This window comes from Carcharhinus amblyrhynchos, unplaced genomic scaffold, assembly GCF_965287045.1.
Source record: "Carcharhinus amblyrhynchos unplaced genomic scaffold, sCarAmb.v2.hapA scaffold_73, whole genome shotgun sequence".
NCBI lineage: Eukaryota > Metazoa > Chordata > Chondrichthyes > Carcharhiniformes > Carcharhinidae > Carcharhinus > Carcharhinus amblyrhynchos.
Window position 1 is genome coordinate 867,622 of NW_027649813.1, and position 19,513 is coordinate 887,134.

Consider the following 19,513-nt stretch of genomic DNA (forward strand, 5'->3'; position numbering starts at 1 on the left):
CATCAGTTGATGTTTCTCTGGGTCAGGGTCCCCGGGAGGGATTCATAAGCATTTATAAAACCGCAAGTTATTCTTTCTAGAAAATGAACCAAACGTCACAGATCGAACCCTCTAAATATCTTCCCGGTAGCTTTTGTGTAAATTTCTCTTTGACATTTATAGTATTCGATGTTTTAATGTAAGCGGCTGCAGTCATGAACACAATTCAGTTTCTGGATCTGGATCTGACACCGAGTTTCACCAGGGTGGTTTTAATCGGCAGCGAGTTCAGACTGAAGAGAAATGTAATGGAATCTCGATCCCGCTCATCTCTCCCTCCTTTCTCCCTCACGCTCTCCCTCTTTCCACTGTCAACATTTCCGGGAGCCCAACCCCCATCACCACCACCACCACCACCCCTCCACCCCCGCCCCGACAGGGCTCAATGATTCCCCACCATCATCCTCTAGACCGCGCCAGTTTTTATCTCCAGTGTGAAAGTGGTGAGGACAAGGCCCGCTCTGTAATAATAATTCCCTGAGTGCTGCAGTGAACTTCATCGGGGAGTAGCTGAACTGAGGATGTGCGGCAGGAACACCGAAACTGAAAGCGGTTTGAATCAGGAAGTGCTGAGTGTGAACATGGCTTCCAGGCAACAGCTCCAGAGTTTGACCGAGGAGACAATTTGTCCCGTTTGTCTCGATTTCTTCACTGATCCGGTAATACTGGAATGTGGACACAACTTCTGCCGCTCCTGTATCACCCAGAGTTGGGAAAAGAAGGAGATAAACTCCTGCCCGGAATGTCGAGAGGAGTTTCCAGAAAAAAGCCTCAGGGTAAATCGGGCCTTAGCGAATCTGGCCAGGAAAGCTCGAGAATTGAAGCTGAATCCGAAAGAGAAGGAAAGTAAACTTCAATGTGAAAAACATCAGGAAGAACTGAAGCTGTTTTGTGAAACTGACAAGAAATTGATCTGTTTGATTTGTAGAGATTCGCGGGATCACAAATCCCACAACTTCCTGCCCATTGATGAAGCTGTTGAAATCTGCAAGGTAAATGGAAAATATTTTATAAGATGATAATTTTATCACATTTTCAACATCCAGCACTTTCATTCTGTGATTTTGTTTTCTCCCAATCCCAGGATCAGCTGAAATCTTCCTTAGATTCTCTCACAGAGAAGAAATTGGCTGTTCTAGAAACAGAACAGAAACAGAAAGGGAAGATTTCTGAAGTTAGGGTAAGGTCTCCCTGTGCTGATTTTCTGGGATCTCGGTTAGTTTTGTTCCCTTTATCGCAGGACATTAATTATGTCTCACATTTCATTGAGTAGGAACAGTCGAGCAGTCTGCAGACCCACATCACGTCCGAGTTCACTAAAATGCACCAGATTCTCACTGAGAAAGAGCAGCGATTACTCAGAGAGCTCAGGGAAGAAGAGGAGAGGATTCTAGAACCGATGGAGAGAAACCTTCGAGAGATTCAGGAGAATTTAAATTCCATTGAGGAGAAACTCTCAAAGTTGCAGAAACAGATGGAGCAAAAAGACGAGCTGATATTTCTGAAGGTGAGGGAATATATTGTGGCTCAGTTCAGGGAAACTTCACACTAAACAACTGATGGAGGGACATGTGATGTGCTGTTTCTGTATGATGTGGGAGCTGGTGGACTCCAAGGTACTTCCCAGTGACCATGTCTGCAGTAGGTGCTGGTTGCTTGAAGAGTTGAGCTTCAGACACTGAGACTCATCGGGGAGGGGGAGTGTAACCTGGATAATGTGTTACAAGAGAAAGTCAAACCCCCTAAACTGACTAACTCTGAGGGTCAGGAATAGGAGGGGGTTGCTGAGGGGAGGAAGGGTGAGAGGAAGGAGGGGGGTGTGGGGAGGAAGGGGGGAGGTGTGGGGAGGAAGGGTGAGAGAAAGGAGGGGATGGGGGGAGGAAGGGTGAGAGGAAGGAGGGAGGTTGGGGGGAGGAAGGAGGGGGGGACCCAAAAGCCTCAGCCTCTGAATCTGCACAACAGGTTTGAGATTCTTGCCCCCAGTGTGGACAAGAACGAGGGCTGCAAGGTGGATGAGCAAACTGCCCACGGTACAGTGGTGCAGACAGAGGTCAAAGCAGAAGAAGTAAAGAGGAATGTAGTAGTAATTGGGGATAGTGTGGTTAGGGGTATAGACACTGTCTTTTGTGACAAGGATAAAGAATACCGAAGGGTGTGTTGTCTGCTCGGGTCCAGGATGTCTCATCTGGGCTGCAGAGGAACCTGGAGTGGGAGGGTGAGAATCTGGTCATCATGGTTCATGTGGGTGCCAACAACATAGGCAAAATAGGAACTAAGGATCTGCAGAGGGAGTATGATGTTCTGGGAACCAAATTAAGAAGCAGAACCGACAAGCTGGTTATCTCTGGATTACTACCTGAACCACGTGCAAATTGGTGCAGGGTAAACAGGATTAAGGAGATGAATGTGTGGCTCAGGGATTGGTGTGGGAGGAATGGGTTTGAATTTATGGGGCATTGGCACCAGTATTGGGGCAGATGGGTTCTGTTCAGATGGGATGGTCTTCGTCTGAATCATGCCGGGACCAGAGTCCTGTTGAATCGTATAACTAGGACTGTAGATAGGGCTTTAAACTAATTCCGGGGGGGGGGGGGGGGGGCGGTGGGGGGGTGGTGCGAGGGCGGTGGAATTATAAAATCTAAAGTAAAGGAGAGGGTACGTGTGCAGGTAAATGTTGAGGATGTTCCACTAATAAAAGGAGTAGGGGGCATGAGAGAGGTTAGTAGCATTTCTACAAATAAGGTCCAAATAAAAGCTGGTATAAAGACACTTTACCTGAATGCACGAAGCATTCGGAACAAAGTGAATGAGCTGATGGCGCAAATCAGCGCAAATGGATATGATCTAGTGGCCATTACAGAAACGTGGTTGCAGGGTGACCAGGACTGGGAGCTGAATGTCCAGGGGTATCAGGTGTTTAGGGAGGATAGACGGGAGGAAAAAGTGGGCGGGGTAGCTCTGTTAATTAAGGATAATATCAGGGCGGTAGTAAGAGAAGATATAGGCTCCAAAGAGCAAAACGTGGAATCGTTGTGGCTGGAGATAAGAAATAGTAAGGGGAGGAAGACGATGGCGGGTGTGGTCTATAGGCCCCCAAATAATAACTTTGAGGTGGGGCGGGCTATAAGCAAGCAAATAATTGATGCGTAGAGAAACGGAACAGTGATAATTATGGGGGATTTTAATCTGCATATTGATTGGATGACCCAAGTCGGACGTGATGAGCTTGAGGAAGAGTTCTTGGAATGCTGTCGGGATAGTTTCCTTGAACAGTATGTAACGGAACCTACGAGGGAGCGAGCTATCTTAGATCTGGTGCTGTGTAACGAGGCAGGTAGAATTAGGGATCTTCTTGTGAGGGATCCTCTTGGGATGAGTGATCATAGTGTGATTGAATTTCTGATGCAGATGGAGGATGAGAAAGTGGGGTCCCGAACCTGTGTCCTCTGTTTGAACAGAGGGGAGTATGATAGGATGACAGCGGAATTGGCAAATGTAGACTGGGGGCGCAGATTGGTTGGTAGGACGGTTGAGGAACAGTGGAGGATTTTTAAGGAGATCTTTTACGGTACTCAGCAGAAATATATTCCGATGGTAAAGAAGGACTGTAGGAGAAGGGTTAACCAGCCGTGGTTATCTAAGGAAATGAAGAAGAGTATTAAATTAAAAGCTGATGCGTTCAGAGCGGCTAAAAATAGTGGGTGATTAGAAGATTGGGAAAGATTTAAAAATCAACAAAGAATGACAAAGAAGGTGATAAAGAAAGGAAAGATAGAGTATGAAGCTAAACAAACTCTAAATATAAAAAATCACAGTAAAAGGTTTTACAAATATATAAAGAAGAAGGGACTGGCTAGATTGAATGTTTCACCCTTGGAGGATGAAAGGGGGAATTTAGCGGTGGGTGATGAGGAAATGGCTGAGGCTTTAAATAAGTTTTTTGCCTCGGTTTTCATGGAGGAGGACACAAATAGTTTGCCAGATATTAAAGATAGAAGGATGGTAGGAGATAAGGGCCTTAATGCGATTACTGTCACTAGAGAGGTAGTGCTTGATAGACTGACAGGACTGAAGGTAGACAAGTCCCCGGGACCGGATGGAATGCATCCCAGAGTTCTGAAAGAAATGGCAGAGGTGATAGCGGATGCCTTAGTAATTATTTATCAAAATTCGCTGGACTCCGGGGAAGTGCCGGAAGATTGAAAAACAGCTAATGTTATGCCGCTGTTTGAAAAAGGTAGCAGACATAAGGCAGGGAATTATAATCCGGTTAGTTTAACGTCTGTAGTTGGAAAAATGCTAGAATCTGTCATCAAAGAAGAAATAGCGAGGCACCTAGAAAAGAATGGTTTGATCGAGCAGACGCAACACGGATTCATTAAGGGGAAGTCGTGTTTAATGAATTTATTGGATTTCTATGAGGATGTGACTAGTGCGGTAGACAGAGGGGAACCGGTGGATGTGGTGTTTTTAGATTTTCAAAAAGCGTTTGATAAGGTGCCTCACAAAAGGTTGCGGCAGAAGGTTAGGGTGCACAGATTTGGGGGTAAGGTCTCAGCACGGATAGAGGATTGGCTGTCTAATGGGAAGCAGAGAGTTGGAATCAATGGGTGCTATTCTGGTTGGCGGTTGGTGACTAGTGGAGTGCCGCAGGGATCGGTGCTGGGGCCTCAACTGTTTACCATTTACATAGATGATCTGGAGGAGGGGGCTGAGTGTCGGGTGACAAAATTTGCTGATGACTCGAAGATGAGTGGAAAAGCAAATTGTGTGGAGGGTGTGGAAAGTCTGCAGAGGGATCTGGATAGGCTGAGTGAGTGGGCGAGGACCTGGCAGATGGCGTATAATGTTAGCAAGTGTGAGGTTATCCACTTTGGTAGAAACAATAGTAGGAGGGATTATTATTTAAAAGGTAAAAAGCTGCAGCATGCTACTGTGCAGAGGGACCTGGGGGTCCTTGTGCACAAATCACAAAAACCCAGTCTGCAGGTGCAGCAGGTGATCAAGAAGGCGAATGGATTGTTGGCCTTTATAGCGAGGGGGATAGAATATAAAAGCAGGGAGGTTTTGCTGCAACTGTACAGGGTACTGGTGAGGCCTCAGCTGGAGTACTGTATGCAGTTTTGGTCACCGTATTTGCGGTGCGGAGGGAGTGCAGAGAAGATTCACTATGCTGATACCGAAGATGAGGGGGTTAGCCTAAGAAGAGAGACTGAATAGACTGGGTCTGTACTCGTTGGAGTTTAGAAGGCTGAGGAGGGATTGCGCAGAGGTAGAGAGATTCTTCCCGCTTAGAAAGGATAGCAGGACTAAAGGGCACAGCCGCAAGATAAGGGGGGATGCAGTTTAGATCAGAGTTGAGGAGGAACTTCTTCACTCAAAGGGTGGTGAATCTCTGGAATTTTCTGCCTGTTGAAGAGGTGGAGGCTACCTCAGTGAATATATTTAAGTCACGGGTAGACAGGTTTCTGATAGACAGGGGAATTAAGGGTTCTGGGGAGAAAGAGGGAAAGTGGAACTGATCCACTTCAGATCAGCCATGATCTTATTGAATGGCGGGGCAGGCTCGAAGGGTTAGATGGCCTACCCCTGCTCCTATTTCTTATGTTCTTAACTGTGAAATTCATATAGAATTTACTGAAAAATACTAACCGAATTGAACAGAATTTGTGTCCCTTCCTGAATGGTTTTTCTGCTGTCTCTGAACTAATGGATCCCACACTATCTGCAGATTTCTGGGAATACCTGTAATTTCCTGAGAATGAGTTTTCTTCAGCTTCAAACTTGCTTTGTGATTATTTCTGTGTTTCCCGAGTTTAATTTTCTCCTGGAACTCCCATTGTAATCCAGTTCCAGTTGCATGTTGTGAGTGTGTGGGTGTGTCTGGTACGGTGTGTGAGAGTCACTGTGTCTGTGAGTGGGACTGATGTTCAATTCCAGTTTATTTGACGCTCCACAATCTTCCTTCCAAAATGCATCACTTTACATTTCCGTGTGAAATCTCGTCTGCTCTGAGTCTGCTCATTTCACCAGCCTGTCTAACTGCTCCTGAAATCTGTTACTGTCACCCTCACTGTTCCTGATTCATTTCTTTCAGGAGGAAGCTTGTCGGGAGAGAAGGTAGGACATGTTCTTTACTGAAATCCACTATTTGTTAAAATAAACTTAGTAAAGTATCATTTTTGTTTATTTATTCGTTGTTGTCACAACATTAAATGATCTGTCATTGGGCCATGGAAATTTGGTGTGTAGTTCATGGACCAGAGTTTAAAAATAACCACCTTTATTACAATGATTTTATATAACTGCTACAATATTGTAATAAACAAGCGGGAGGTATAATTGATACAATCCGGTTCACAGGCCGGAAGTGATCACTTGCCCGATGTTGGCTGTTAGTGTCTGTGACCTTCCCACTGACCCCGAGAGAGCCACACGGTCCATGTTCCCAAGCAGTGGGTCACCCATATCCCTGCATGGAGCCTGACCAACCCAAGAAAGTCTCACGTTAAAGAGGGGAAACAGATTCTAATTTTATACTCAATACAAGCTGGTTCTGTGTCCATAAACACAACAGTAATGACTTGTATTTATACAGTGCCTTTATCGTAAATTAGTACCTTAAGGAGTTTCCCAGGAGTGTTATAAAGTAAATTGACACAGAGCCAAATAAGGAAATATTAATCCGGATGACAAGAGGTGGATTTCAGAGAGTGTTTCGAAGGAAGAAAGAGAATTAGAAAGATAGAAAGGATCAGGGAGAGAATTCCAGAGCTCAGGACCTTGGCAACTGAAGGTCCAACTCCCAACAGGGAATGACTGAAATCAGAGATCTTCAAGGTGCTGTAAGTAGAAGAGAGCAGGATTCTGGGAGAGTTGTGACTCACCTGATGAAGGGGTAGCGCTACGAATGCTAGTGGCTTGTGCTACCAAAGAAACCTGTTGGACTTTAACCTGGTGTTGTGAGACTTCTTATAGAGTTGTGGGGTCCAGGGATTGCAGAATTGGATATTCAGCTTTGGAGTGTTTTCAGCCTTTGTCTTTGTTCTAAAACTTTATTTATAATACAGCAAGTGGACAGACTAAATGTTTATCAATTCCTGCAGTGTGTGATGGGCTGTTGTCAGATTTTGAACCTTTTTCAGGACATGACTGTTTCCATTCTCTGCTCTTGAATTTATAAGTTATCTTTTTCAATTAAAATAAACAAGATTACCATTTCACTTTGGATATTTTCTTGCATCTCTTTTTAACGTTTACAGGATTAGTGACGGTGAGCGCAGACTCTCAGTATTTGATGCCGCCCTGTCTATCGAGAAGTTCAAATACCTTTTTCAGTGCACAGCTTGGAGAGAAATGATGAAACCCAGTATTCCTGGTAAAACTCTTATATTCATTTTCCTGATTACCAATACAGTTGTGAAGAAACTAACGAGGCTTTAAGGTCCCAGATTAAATATTCACATTTCCACTCTATGAATTTGATTAGAGGCTCAATCCATTCTGAGGGCTGATCTTCAGAACAAAATCACTGTCCAGTTTCCCACTGCTTTGCACTGTGGGAAAATGTTCTGTGATTCCTGAAAAGGGGACAGGGGACAAGAAGCCCTCATGATAAACAATGTGGGTGAGAGAGAGAAAGGAACAGTGAGCAACAGTAAGAAAAATAACTCATCTCCTAGTCACAGAGAAATCATCAAAAGCTGTCTTCATTCTCGCAGGAGCAGTGCAATAATTTTGAGAAACAGTCAGTGTTTGAATGTAGAAAATGAGAAAACCAATTTCCAAACCACAAACTCACTGGAACAGCATTGTGATAATGATGTCGCTTGCCGTTTATAGAGCAGGAAACAGAGCATCATTTCCAAAGGGTTTTCCAGTGGTCCCTTTAAGACTTGTGATTAGTCCATTCTACAGATTGTTCCTCTCGGTGGGGCATCGCCATTCAATTGAAGATGAAGATTGTATAAGAACGTAAGAAATAGGAGCAGGAGTAGGCAATCTAGCCCCTCAAGCCTGCCCCGCCATTCAATAAGATCATGGCAGAACACAGAAATGGCTGAGATCCTAAGTCAATGTTTTGCCTCAGTTTTCACGACGGAGCACGCTACCATCCCAAAAGATACAGAAAATGCAGAGGTCATAGAAAGGGAGCAACTTGGAACGATCCTCATCATTAGAAAAAGGGACATAGGAACATGGGAATATGAGTAGGCCATTCATCCCTTCAAACTCACTCCACCATTCAATAAGATCATGGCTGATCTGTGGCCTACCTTCATATACCTGTACTAGGCCTGTGTACCTTGATACCCCTGCTGAATAAAAGTATCTCAGACTTAAAGTATGGTGGCACGGTAGCACAGTAGTTAGCATCGCTGCTTCACAGCGGAAGGGACCCAGGTCCAATTCTGGCCACAGGTCACTATCTGTGTGGAATTTGCACATTCTGCCTGTGTCTGTGTGGATTTCCTCTGGGAGCTGTGGCTTCCCCCCACACTCCAAAGATGTGCAGGTTAGGTGAATTGGCCATGTTAAGTTGCCCCTTAGTATCATGGAGATTAACAGGCGAAATAAGTAGGGTTACAGGGATAGTTGTTGATGCAGACTTAATGGGCCAAATGGCCTCCTTCTGCACTGTAGGGATTAAAATTAATAATTGATCCAGCATCCACCACTATTTGAGGGAAAGGGTTCCAAACATCCACCTCTCTCTACATGTAGAATTGATTTCTAACATCTCTCCTGAACAACTTGGTTCTAATTTTTAGATTATGGCCCCTGGTTCTAGGCCTTCAACTAATGGAATTAGTTTATCCTTATCCACCCTGACCATCCCTGTGAATATTTTGTAGACTTCTATTAAATCACCCCTCAACCTCCTGAATTCGAGAGAATAAAGGTCAAATTTTTCGAAACTATCCTTGTAACTAAACCCTTGAAGCCTAGGTTCCATTCTTGTAAACCTGCTTGGAACTTCCTCCATGGTCAAATCATCCTTCTTAAGATATGATGTCCATACTCCCAGTGAGGTCTAACTAAGGTTTTAGACAACAGAAGGGCAAATCTTTGACAAATTTGCTTGAGTTCTTCAAAAATGTAACAAGCAAAGTGGATAATGATGATCCTGTAGATGTAGTATAACTGGAGTTCCAGAAAGTATTTGATAAGGTGCCACACAAAAGGTTCGTTCATCATGGGATGAGGGATAATTTATTATTTTTGACAGAACATTGGCAAACAAGCAGATAGCAGGAAGTCAGGATAAATGAGTGTTTTTTGAGTTGGCTTGATGTAACTTTTGGGGTGCCAAAGGGTTCAGCCCTCGGACCCCAACTCTTTATAATCTATATTAATCACCCGCATTCAGGGAATAGTGGATACCATAGCCAAATTTTCAGATGACACTAAAATAGATGGGAAAGTAAGTTGTGATAACAAAAGAAGAAATTTATAAATGGGTATGGAGAGTTTAAGTGAATAGGACAAAATTTGGCAGATGAGATTCAAGTGAATAAGTGTGAGGTTATCCATTTTGATAGGAAAAATACAAAGGCAAATGATTAGCGACCTGGGTGTCCTCATGCACGAATGGCAAAAAAACTAGGATGAAAGTATAGCAGGTAATAAGGAAAGCAAATGGAATCTTCATATTTATTGTTAAAGGTATAGGACATAACATTAATGAAGTGTTATTGCTATTGTGTAAAGCATTTGTGAGACTGCACTTGTGTACAGTTTTTGTGCCCTTTCTTGAGGAAGGATGGAATTGCATTGGAGATGATTCAGAGAAGGTTCACCAGCTTGATTCTGGAGATGAAGGGTTTGTCTTATGAAGAGTGGTTCGCCAGTTTAGGCCGATTGTCTCTGGAGCTGAGAAAAATGTGAGGAGATATAATTGAGGTATACAAGTTGCTAAGGGACATTGACAAAGCAGATTCAGAGCAGATGTTTCCTCTTGTGGGGCGATTTAAACCAAAAGCTGACAGTTTTAAGATATGGGGTGGCAGATTTAAAACACAGGTGAGGAGAAATTACGGGGGCAATTCTCCCTTTGCAATGCGCTCGTTTTTTGGCGGGTCGGGTTGGGAGATGATTGTGTCAAACTTTTCGCAGGTTCCCCAGAGTGTTTACGACCCGCGCACATCCCCTAACCGGGAAAAAATGGGCTGCCGGGACCGCATTGAAAACTGTCCAACCACTGATTTCCATCACTTCCCATACTTTGGAATGCCATTATCGGGATCGACATGACAATCTCCACCCAGGTTAGCGTCTCCCACCTCTTTGGTGTGATGTCACTTTGACACAAATCAGAGTAGATATATAAAAGACTCAACCTGGTGTGGCAGCCTTGAACTGGCGTCAGGAGGTAAGCGCAGCTTGCAGAGTGTGAGGGACGTTGTAGGAAGGCCCTGGAGATGCTGTGAAGTGCAAATAAAAGTTTATTGTGCTCTTAACGTTTGTGATCAATTAACCCTGACTACGGATAACCTTCACCCATGTTCTGTTAGTGAACTAGAACTTTCTAACTTTCTGTGGTCTACTGCTGCTTCTATGTGCGACCCCAGGATGCACACCAGAGGTGGAGGTGTCCAGCAATGATGCACACCCCGTTGCCTGTGATGCCCTTGGCGGGTGTCCTCTGGGTGGCCGGGACCTGGAGAGCCCCAGCTGACAAGCGCTGGCACTATTTTGGTGCCACCCTGTTCTTCTAGCTGGCCCTGAGATGCCCCGGTGTGCGGAAGGGGGGGAAATCAGAAGGACTCGGGATGTCTGGGATCACTTGGGCGGAAGGCCCCGGCATGGGCCCCAGCCCTCCCTCCTCACTTGTGGGACCCAGAGGCCCCAGGGACACTCCATGGGACGCCTGGGTAGCTGGACTGAGCTCCAGGAACTCCGCTATCACCTGGCCGTGCCAGTCCTGGAGGCTCAGATGCGTCTCCCCATGATCTGTGATCTCTCAGTTCCGGCCCTCTGAGACTGGGCCAAGCTCTGGAGCCCCTCCACTGCAGCATTCTGTGAGCAAGCCAGGCTCTGGAGCCACTCAGCAGTAGCCCTCTGACGCTGGGCTAAGTTATCGAGGCTCACAGGCACGGCCAACTGTGTCTCCAGAATGCCAGTGAAAGTCCCAGCCATGGCCAACAGTTTTCCAACACCCATGGCTAAGAAAGGCTGTGCCTCCTGGATGGCGTCAACACCCTCGCTCGTGGTCTGCTGTGTCTCCAGGATGTCCTGGACCCTGTCACCCATGAGGACAGACCCCTGGGTCAGACTTTCCACTGTGGTCGTAACCCTTGCAATGTTGGCCTGGTTCACACACTGTGTCAGCACCACCTCCTGCAGCAGCACTCTGTTGGACTCCCCTAAACAGCCTTGCAGTCGCAGTGTGGTTGCTGACAGCCCTTCCACAACCCTTCGTGTTTCCTGATGCATCACCACCAGCCTTGGCCCCGAGGCTCGGCATCTGGCTTGAGGACAGCTGAATCCTCACCTCTGGCTGACCTCTATGTGCCCGAGCCCTAGGATGTGCATCAGTGTCTGTGATGTGCTCACCGGATAGTGACCCAGAAGCCTCAACACTAAAGCTACCCACTGTGGTGATAGTCTCTGTATTCGTGGGTTGTGTGGTAGATGCCGGTGCCGTTTCAGTGGTGCTGTCCTCAGAAGATTCTTCAAAGTCTCTCTCCAAGGTATTCTCCAGGGGGATCGTGGGCAGTTTGCTCCAGAACAGCGGAAGCGGGGGTGGTGGTGGGATCACCAATACCCAAAGGGCCAGGTTCCCCTGGGTCCAAAACTGCAAAAAAAAACACACATTAGGGGAAGGGAGGTCAAACATTCTAAACAGCATCACACTTATTTCAAAGAGGAGTTACGTTGAGGGCTATGCTTATGCTCACTTGCAAACTGGATGCCGACCTGGCTGTCCGTCAGCATTCTGGATAAACTATCTCCCCCTGCCAACTCCGCGGTCCGCTCTTCAACGCTGGTCAGCTGCTGCAGGTCAGGCACACCATCACCACTCTGTGCCCTCACGTAGCGGTTATGCTTTTCTGCTGTAGGAGCTTAAGGTGTCTCGCAAGCATTAATATATTCAAATGTGTGGTGTGTAATGTGTGCCTGTGTCTCGGGAGTTTTGCGATGGCAGTTGAGGGGAAAAGGGTCACCACTGAAGGGTGCTCGTTGAGGGGTGAGGGGAAGTGGTTAGATTCTGTTCCTGGGGGAAGGGGGCCTTGTTGAATGCTCGCACAGGGTTTGAGATCTGTGCCAAGAAAGTGCGGAGTTCCAAGTGGGATGCTCACTCACCCTTGCTGCTCAAAGAAGGTTGTACAGTTTTGTCTACCCCTGCCGGCCAGAGCACAGTGTCAGGCTCCAGGCATTCACCACTTCTGCCAACTCCTCCCACAATGCCAATGGTGACTGCACCCCTTGGACGAGGCGCCTGGCTGGGGAAGAGCGACTGAATTCTCTCCTCCATGGCATCAAGCAGGCGCTCTTGGTCGGCCTCAGTGAATCTTGGGGCTGATTTCTTCAAGTATATCTTTGTGGTGTGATTAGTTGTGTGTCCATTCCTGCAGTTTATATACAGCTCTTGGGGGGTGGCGGTTGCAGGGACTTTGGCCAGTCAAGGGACAGTTGGTAACAAATCCTTGTGAGAAATTTTGAAGGCTGCTTTCAATTGAATGTTATGCGTCCCTCGGGGTGCTGATTGGCTGCCACTCAATAAGCCGCTGTGTCCTGGTGGAGGTGCAATACTCAGAGCTCCGAATTAATAAGCTGCTGTGTTCAGGGCAGGTGCAATACTGAGGACTCCCATTCAAGAGAGGGAATGCTCGCAAGCTGGGGTTGTGTATGGTAGCACAACGCAAGTTCTCTGCAGGGCAGCAGTGAAGTCAGCATGTTCAAGGAGTGGGGTATCCACATTATCCAGATCCGTGGGGCATGGGGTGAGTAGGTAGCAATGTCAGTGCGAGGGGAGGGGTGGGGGGGCAGGGTGTGCAGTGATGTCTGTACAGCGGGGGTGGGGGGGGTATCGATGTCTGTAAGGAAGGGGCAGCAATGTCTGTGTGGTGGGGGAGGAATGTCTCTCTGGGGGTGGGGGAGGTGATGCAGCAAAGTCAGTACTGGGTGGGGTTGCCAATGATAAGGCCGGTGATGTCTGTATGGAGATTGTCTCTGCGGGGGAACTGGTTTGGGGGCCACCAATGAGGCCAGCAATATCTGTGGGGGTGGGAGGGTGTTGTGGGGAGCAGCAGTGTTTGTAGGTGGGCTGTGGGGGCAAGCAATGTCTGAGGGGGTTGGAGGGCGGTGCTGGGAGATCTTTTCAGTGATCTCCCAGAGATGTGCACATGCACAGATTCCTGCTCATCCTACAGATTTCAGGCTGTTTGGTGTGAGTATGCTGTGCCCCACAGCATTTAATGATATTCATGATTGTGATCCCTGCAATGCACTGAGTGTGGGAGATTCGGGTCAGAAGTTGCACTGAACAGACAGTTGTGGTTTAAACCAGTTTTCTCACCAATTCCCTCACAGACATCACAGGCCTCATTGCTGACCCCTGAAACCATCCCACAGACATGATCGGGACAGATTTTTAATTAGTTTGGCATTGAAGGGGCAGGAAAGTGGAGTTGAGGCTGAGACAAGATTAACCAGGATTGTATTAAATGGCGGAGCAGGTTCGAGAGGCTAAATTGCCTACTCCTGCTCCTAATTCTTATGATTTATACTCTTAGTAAATAACAGGGATTTCAATTTAGATCCAAGAACTAAAACATGATTGTTCCTATTCTGGACACTATCAAATATTAAGGTTTCATCCAAGATCGTAACAAATTTAGGGTTTGGTCTGGTCTGGTATTGTACCAAGAGAAAATGCAGAACTCTAGGGTACAGAGGGAGCTGGATGTCCTGGTGCATAAATCATAAAAAGTTAGTCTGCAGGTCCAGCAAGTAATTAGGAATATAGATAGGAGGTTAGTGTCTCTTGCAAAGATACCCAGGTATAAAAATATGCAATTGTTCCTGCAGGGGCACAGGACCTTAGTGAGACCATATCTGGAGTAATGAGTACTATTTCTATCCCCTTCTAAGATCATGAGACCATAAGATATGGGAACAGATGGAGGCCATTTGGCCTATCAAGTCTGCTCTGCCATTTAATGTTACCATAACTGATCAAACAGAGGCGTTTTCTCCTCACTTATGTCTTAAATGGGTGACCCCTTACTCTGAGATTATGCCCTCTTATCCTAGACTCTGCCACAAAGGGAAACAATGCCTTAGTGTCTGTCCTGTCAAGCCTGCAGAGAATTATATAGGTATGAATAAAGTCCCCTCTCAATCTTCTAAACTCCAATGAGTACAGTTCCAACTCACTTACCCTCTCCTCATGAGAAAATGTCTCCATACTGGAATCAATCTAGTGAACCTTCTCTGGACTGCCTCCAATGCCAGTATATCTTTCCTTGGATAAGTAGACCAGAATTGCTGTTGTCTAACTAGTGCCTTGTATAGATCGCCCGATTTTTATACTCCATTCCCTTTTAAGTTAAGATGAACATTCCACTTGTCTTTCCTAATACCTGCTGAACTTGCATGCTACCTTTTTGTAATCAATGCATGAGGACCCAGAAATCCCTCTGAGCTGCAGCTTTCTGCAGTCCTTCTCCATTTAAATAATATTCATCTTCTTTATTCTTCCTATCAATGTGCATAACTTCACATTTTCTTACATGATATTTCATCTGCCAAATGTTTGTCACACAGCAAACCTGTCTGTTTGTAGACTCTTTGGGGATGACATTACCATTGTGCCCCACCAGCTGATGGGCGGAGTGAGCTGGTAAGATTGCCAGAGAGCTGAGAAGTCAGGTTCACACCCGGTTTCTCACCTCACGCGATCTTACCGGCACCGGGCATCAGGCTCGATAAATCTTGCACCTGGAACAGATGCAAGGTTGAATGTATTATTTAAATTTATTGTAATACTAATTTAAACAGAATAAGCAAGCCTGGGATAGAATTATCTGGGATCACTTGCCTGTGTGGCCACACTCCAGTGAGGATCATGTATTGTCCCCCATCAATCTCTCCTTCTTACCTCAGTATTTTCCACTATCTCTCTCCGCTACGTCACACAATCAATCTCTCTGCCAAGCACTTACCTTTCCCTCCCACTCTCTATCCCCATTCTCCATCCACTCTCCCAGTTGGCCCCTTCCCATGCTCTTATTCATTTTCACATACATTCTCCTCCTGCCCCTCCTCCTCAAAGAACAGTAAGACCAATAGGTTACATTGGGAGAGCCATTTGAAGAGCAGGTGGGTGGGGAGGGAGTTTTCAGGAAGAGGAGAGACAGATGGAGAGGTTAAAAGAACTCTGCTCGCCCCCAGCCCAGCAACACCTACTACCCCGATTCCCCACCACAGCTCCCCAGGAACTCACACTCCCCCTTACACGGTCCAAGAACAACGCACACTCCCCATACCCCCACACTACCCACATTCCATCACAGAACTCACCATCACACACTTCCCACATTCCCCAACCCACAGACCCACAGCAACACACACTCCTTATACCTCCCCAGTACCCCTGCAATGCACACTCACCACATTATCCCCCACAGCTCCCCAGCAAAACATACTCCCCACATCGCACCACCCCCCCCCCCCCCCCCCCCCCCCGTCACAAGACAACCAGCAACACAGCTGTCCTCATTTCCCCTCCACTCACAAACACAAACCTTGAATCCATGCAGTCCAGGCCTGAAACAGCACTTCTTAACAAATTCTGAGGCTACAGCCCTGCCATTTCAAGGCGTTTCCAGCCCATTCCCCGCCAGCAACAGCCCTTGCTGCTGCCAGCACTAGGACCCAGATTCAGCAATAAGACCCAAGATCAGCGCTCAGACTTGGGTCAGCGTTGAGAATCCAAAGTCGAACCCCGTGAACAGCATCAGCCTCTCACCGCACTCCAAAATGCAACCTGTACACCATGAAACAACCTCCCCCCCACCCACACAGAGCCATTTGAAACCTGAGACTTACCTCCTCACTCACCCTCTCTGCTATCTGAATGCAACTGGTGTTTTCCTCACTGATTCCAACTGCAGCAAATAAGCTGGGATGATTCAGAGTGAATTTTGTTAACTACATTGTATGAATACAAATGATGCAAATTGATGCTTCACCCATTTTGTGCAGGCTCCCGATTGTGCCAATTTTTTTGGTGGTAAAATGGGAATGGGTGCAAAAATGGGCTCCATTCCAGCTAGTCATATCATGCCAGATTTTATGACATTTTTCCAGCACAAAACAGCCACAATGAGGTCGTTAAATTCTGCCCATACACTCCACATCTTCATATTGTTCTCTTACAGCCTGCCACAATATCTGCCACCCAGTTGCTGTCTATACACTGTATCTAAAACCTTCAGGCTCTGACTTGCCCTCTTCCTCATGTTGCTCTCATTCTCGCTCTTCATGCTCCTGCTCCCTCTGTTTGCTGCTCTGTTTTCCCTCTGCCCACTTCAGTGCTCCATCTCCTTCTCTTCCTCCTCCCTTCCTCCTCACATCTCCTTTCTGCTCTCTTCCCACTCCTCTCCCCTCCCTCTGTTCCATGCACCGGGGAAGTGCCGGAAGATTGGAAAATGGCTAATGTTATGCCATTGTTTAAGAAGGGTGCCAGGCAAAAGGCGGGGAATTATAGACCTGTTAGTTTAACGTCTGTTGTAGGTAAAATGTTAGAATCCGTCATCAAGGAGGAAATAGCGAGGCATCTTGAGGGGAACTGCTTGATAGAGCAGACGCAGCACAGTTTCGTTAAAGGGAAGTCGTGTCTGACAAATTTACTGGAGTTCTACGAGGATGTGTCTCGGGCGGTGGATAGAGGAGAGCCGGTGGATGTGGTCTTTCTGGATTTTCAGAAGGCGTTTGACAAGGTACCTCACAAGAGGTTATTGCAGAAGGTCAGGGGGCATGGAGTTGGGGGTAGGGTGTTAGCGTGGATAGAGGATAGGTTGTCAAATAGGAGGCAGAGAGTGGGGGTCAATGGGTGCTATTCGGATTGGCGGATGGTGACTGGTGGAGTGCCCCAGGGGTCGGTGATGGGGCCTCAGCTATTTACCATTTATATAGATGATCTGGAGGAGGGAACTGAGTGTAGGGTGTCGAAATTTGCTGATGACACCAAAATTGGTGGAAAGGCAAATTCTGCGGAGGGTGGGGAGAGTCGACAGAAGGATCTAGATAGGCTGGGCGAATGGGCCAGGAAATGGGAAATGGAATTTAATGTTGGCAAGTGCAAGGTGGTCCACTTTGGTAGGAATAATGGTAGGAAGGATTATTACTTAAATGGAGAAAAACTGCAGCAGGCGACGGTGCAGAGGGACCTCGGGGTCCTTGTGCATGAGTCGCAAAAACCCAGCTTGCAGGTGCAGCAGGTGGTCAGGAAGGCGAATGGGATGCTGGCCTTCATCACGAGGGGGATTGAATATAAAAGTAGGGAGGTCTTGCTGCGGCTGTATAGGGCATTGGTGAGGCCGCAGCTGGAGTACTGTGTGCAGATTTGGGCGTCGTACTTACGCAAGGATATATTGGCCTTGGAACGAGTGCAGAGGAGGTTTACTAGGCTGATGCCGGAGTTGAGGGGGTTGAGCTATGAGGAGAGGCTGAATAAATTAGGCTTGTACTCGTTAGAGTTTAGAAGAATGAGGGGAGATCTCATTGAGACGTATAAGATGATGAATGGGATGGATAGGATAGAGGTGGAGAGACTCTTCCTGCTCAGAAAGGATAGTAGGACTAGGGGGCACAGCCTCAAGATAAAGGGGGGGCAGTTTAGAACAGAGTTGAGGAGGAACTTCTTCACTCAACGGGTGGTGAATCTCTGGAATTCTCTGCCCGTTGAAGTGGTGGAGGCTGCCTCGCTAAATATTTTTAAGACGCGGGTTGATGGGTTTTTGATAAGAGAGGGGATTAAGGGTTATGGGGAGAGGGCGGGAATGTGGAACTGAGCCAAGACAGGTCAGCCATGATCTTATTGAATGGCGGGGCAGGCTCGAAGGGCCAGATGGCCTACTCCTGCTCCTATTTCTTACGTTCTTATATTCCTGCCTCTCCTTTCTGGTTTATTCCCACTCCTCTCCTGTCCCTCTGGCTCCATGTTGCCATCCCAGTCCTGCTCCCACCCTCCCCTCCCCCTCACAAACCTCTCTCCTCTCTTCCTCACTCCTCACAGTCTCTCCCCTCCCCACCCGCTCTCTCTAAATCACTGACTGTGTTATTTTAACTTTCCCCCAGCTCCACCCTCTCTGACTCTGGATCCGAACACAGCGCATCCCCGGCTCATCCTGTCTGAGGACCGGACCAGTGTGAGAGTCGGAGACAAACGACAGCCGCTCCCTGACACCCCGGAGAGGTTTGATCCCTGCCCCTGTGTCCTGGGATCAGAGGGATTCACATCAGGGAGACATTACTGGGAGGTGGAAGTGGGGGAGCAGACAGCGTGGAGTCTGGGAGTGGCCCGAGAGTCTGTGAACAGGAAACGGGGAATCTCCCCGAGACCTGAGTCCGGATTCTGGATTGTGAGGCTGAGACCCGGAAGTCGTTATTTTGCCTTCACCTCCCCCTCACCGACCCCCCTCGCCCCGAGTGTGAATCCCCGGAAGATCGGGGTTTCCCTGGACTATGAGGGTGGACGGGTGTCATTTTACAATGCGGACAACATGTCCCATCTCCACACTTTCACCCACACTTTCACTGAGAGAATCTTTCCATTCTTCAATCCGGGATCGAGTAACGACGGGAAAAACTCGGCACCGCTGACAATCTGCGGGATTAAAGGTCTCTAACAGATCCATCCCATAATTTCACACCGTCTCCCTGCCTCCTGCCAGCTGTAAACTGATGGAACCTGTTCATATTGTGGCTATTATATAGAATTATAATTTACACTGGGGGCTCCATGATTACATTTGTAAAATGATTCTTCAAATAAAACAATCTGAGAACCACTGGAATAGAAACAGTTTTTCTCAAAGATTCCACAGTTCATCATTAAATCCAAGAAGCAGAAACTCAACATGTTGTTTGCGTCTGTCACTGAGTGAGGGAGGCGGGATTCCGGGGAATGGAGAAGCCGATTGGCCGGAGCCCCTGTCACTCTGAATGAGGAAGGCGGCATTCCGGGATTTCGTGAGTCGATTGGTCAGTTCAACTGTCCATCCAAACAAAGAGACGGCCCTCGGGAAAGCGTGGGAGCTGATTGGCCTTACCGACTGTCATTCAGAGTGAGGAAGGGGTTTCCTTGGACTTGGCATCCGATTGGTCAATGCAGCCGTCATTCAAAGAGAGGTGTGGCCAGCCGCAGGGTGGGGAAGCGGATTGGCCAAGATCCCTTTCATCCAGAGTCAGGGGCGGGTTTCCTGGGAACCGGAATCCGATTGGACAGCGTCCTGTCACTCAG

The 19,513-nt window shown here is 47.3% G+C and overlaps 1 protein-coding gene across 1 annotated transcript; it reads left to right on the plus strand.

Moving 5' to 3' along the window:
* The first annotated feature begins 560 nt into the window (after positions 1-560).
* LOC145337758 (nuclear factor 7, brain-like) lies at positions 561-18,899 on the plus strand. Its single transcript, XM_080182605.1, has 6 exons — positions 561-1,031; positions 1,124-1,219; positions 1,313-1,546; positions 6,137-6,159; positions 7,302-7,417; positions 18,349-18,899. The coding sequence occupies exons 1-6, from the start codon at positions 561-563 to the stop codon at positions 18,897-18,899; spliced, it is 1,491 nt and encodes a 496-aa protein (XP_080038731.1).
* The last annotated feature ends 614 nt before the right edge of the window (positions 18,900-19,513 follow it).

Bases quoted from the DNA above. Each gene is read 5' to 3' on its own strand.
- LOC145337758 (XM_080182605.1), top strand. From the start codon at position 561: ATGTGCGGCAGGAACACCGAAACTGAAAGCGGTTTGAATCAGGAAGTG. The intron at 1,032-1,123 runs GTAAATGGAAAA...TCCCAATCCCAG, and splicing joins AAGCTGTTGAAATCTGCAAG to GATCAGCTGAAATCTTCCTT. The intron at 7,418-18,348 runs GTAAAACTCTTA...ACTTTCCCCCAG, and splicing joins GATGAAACCCAGTATTCCTG to CTCCACCCTCTCTGACTCTG.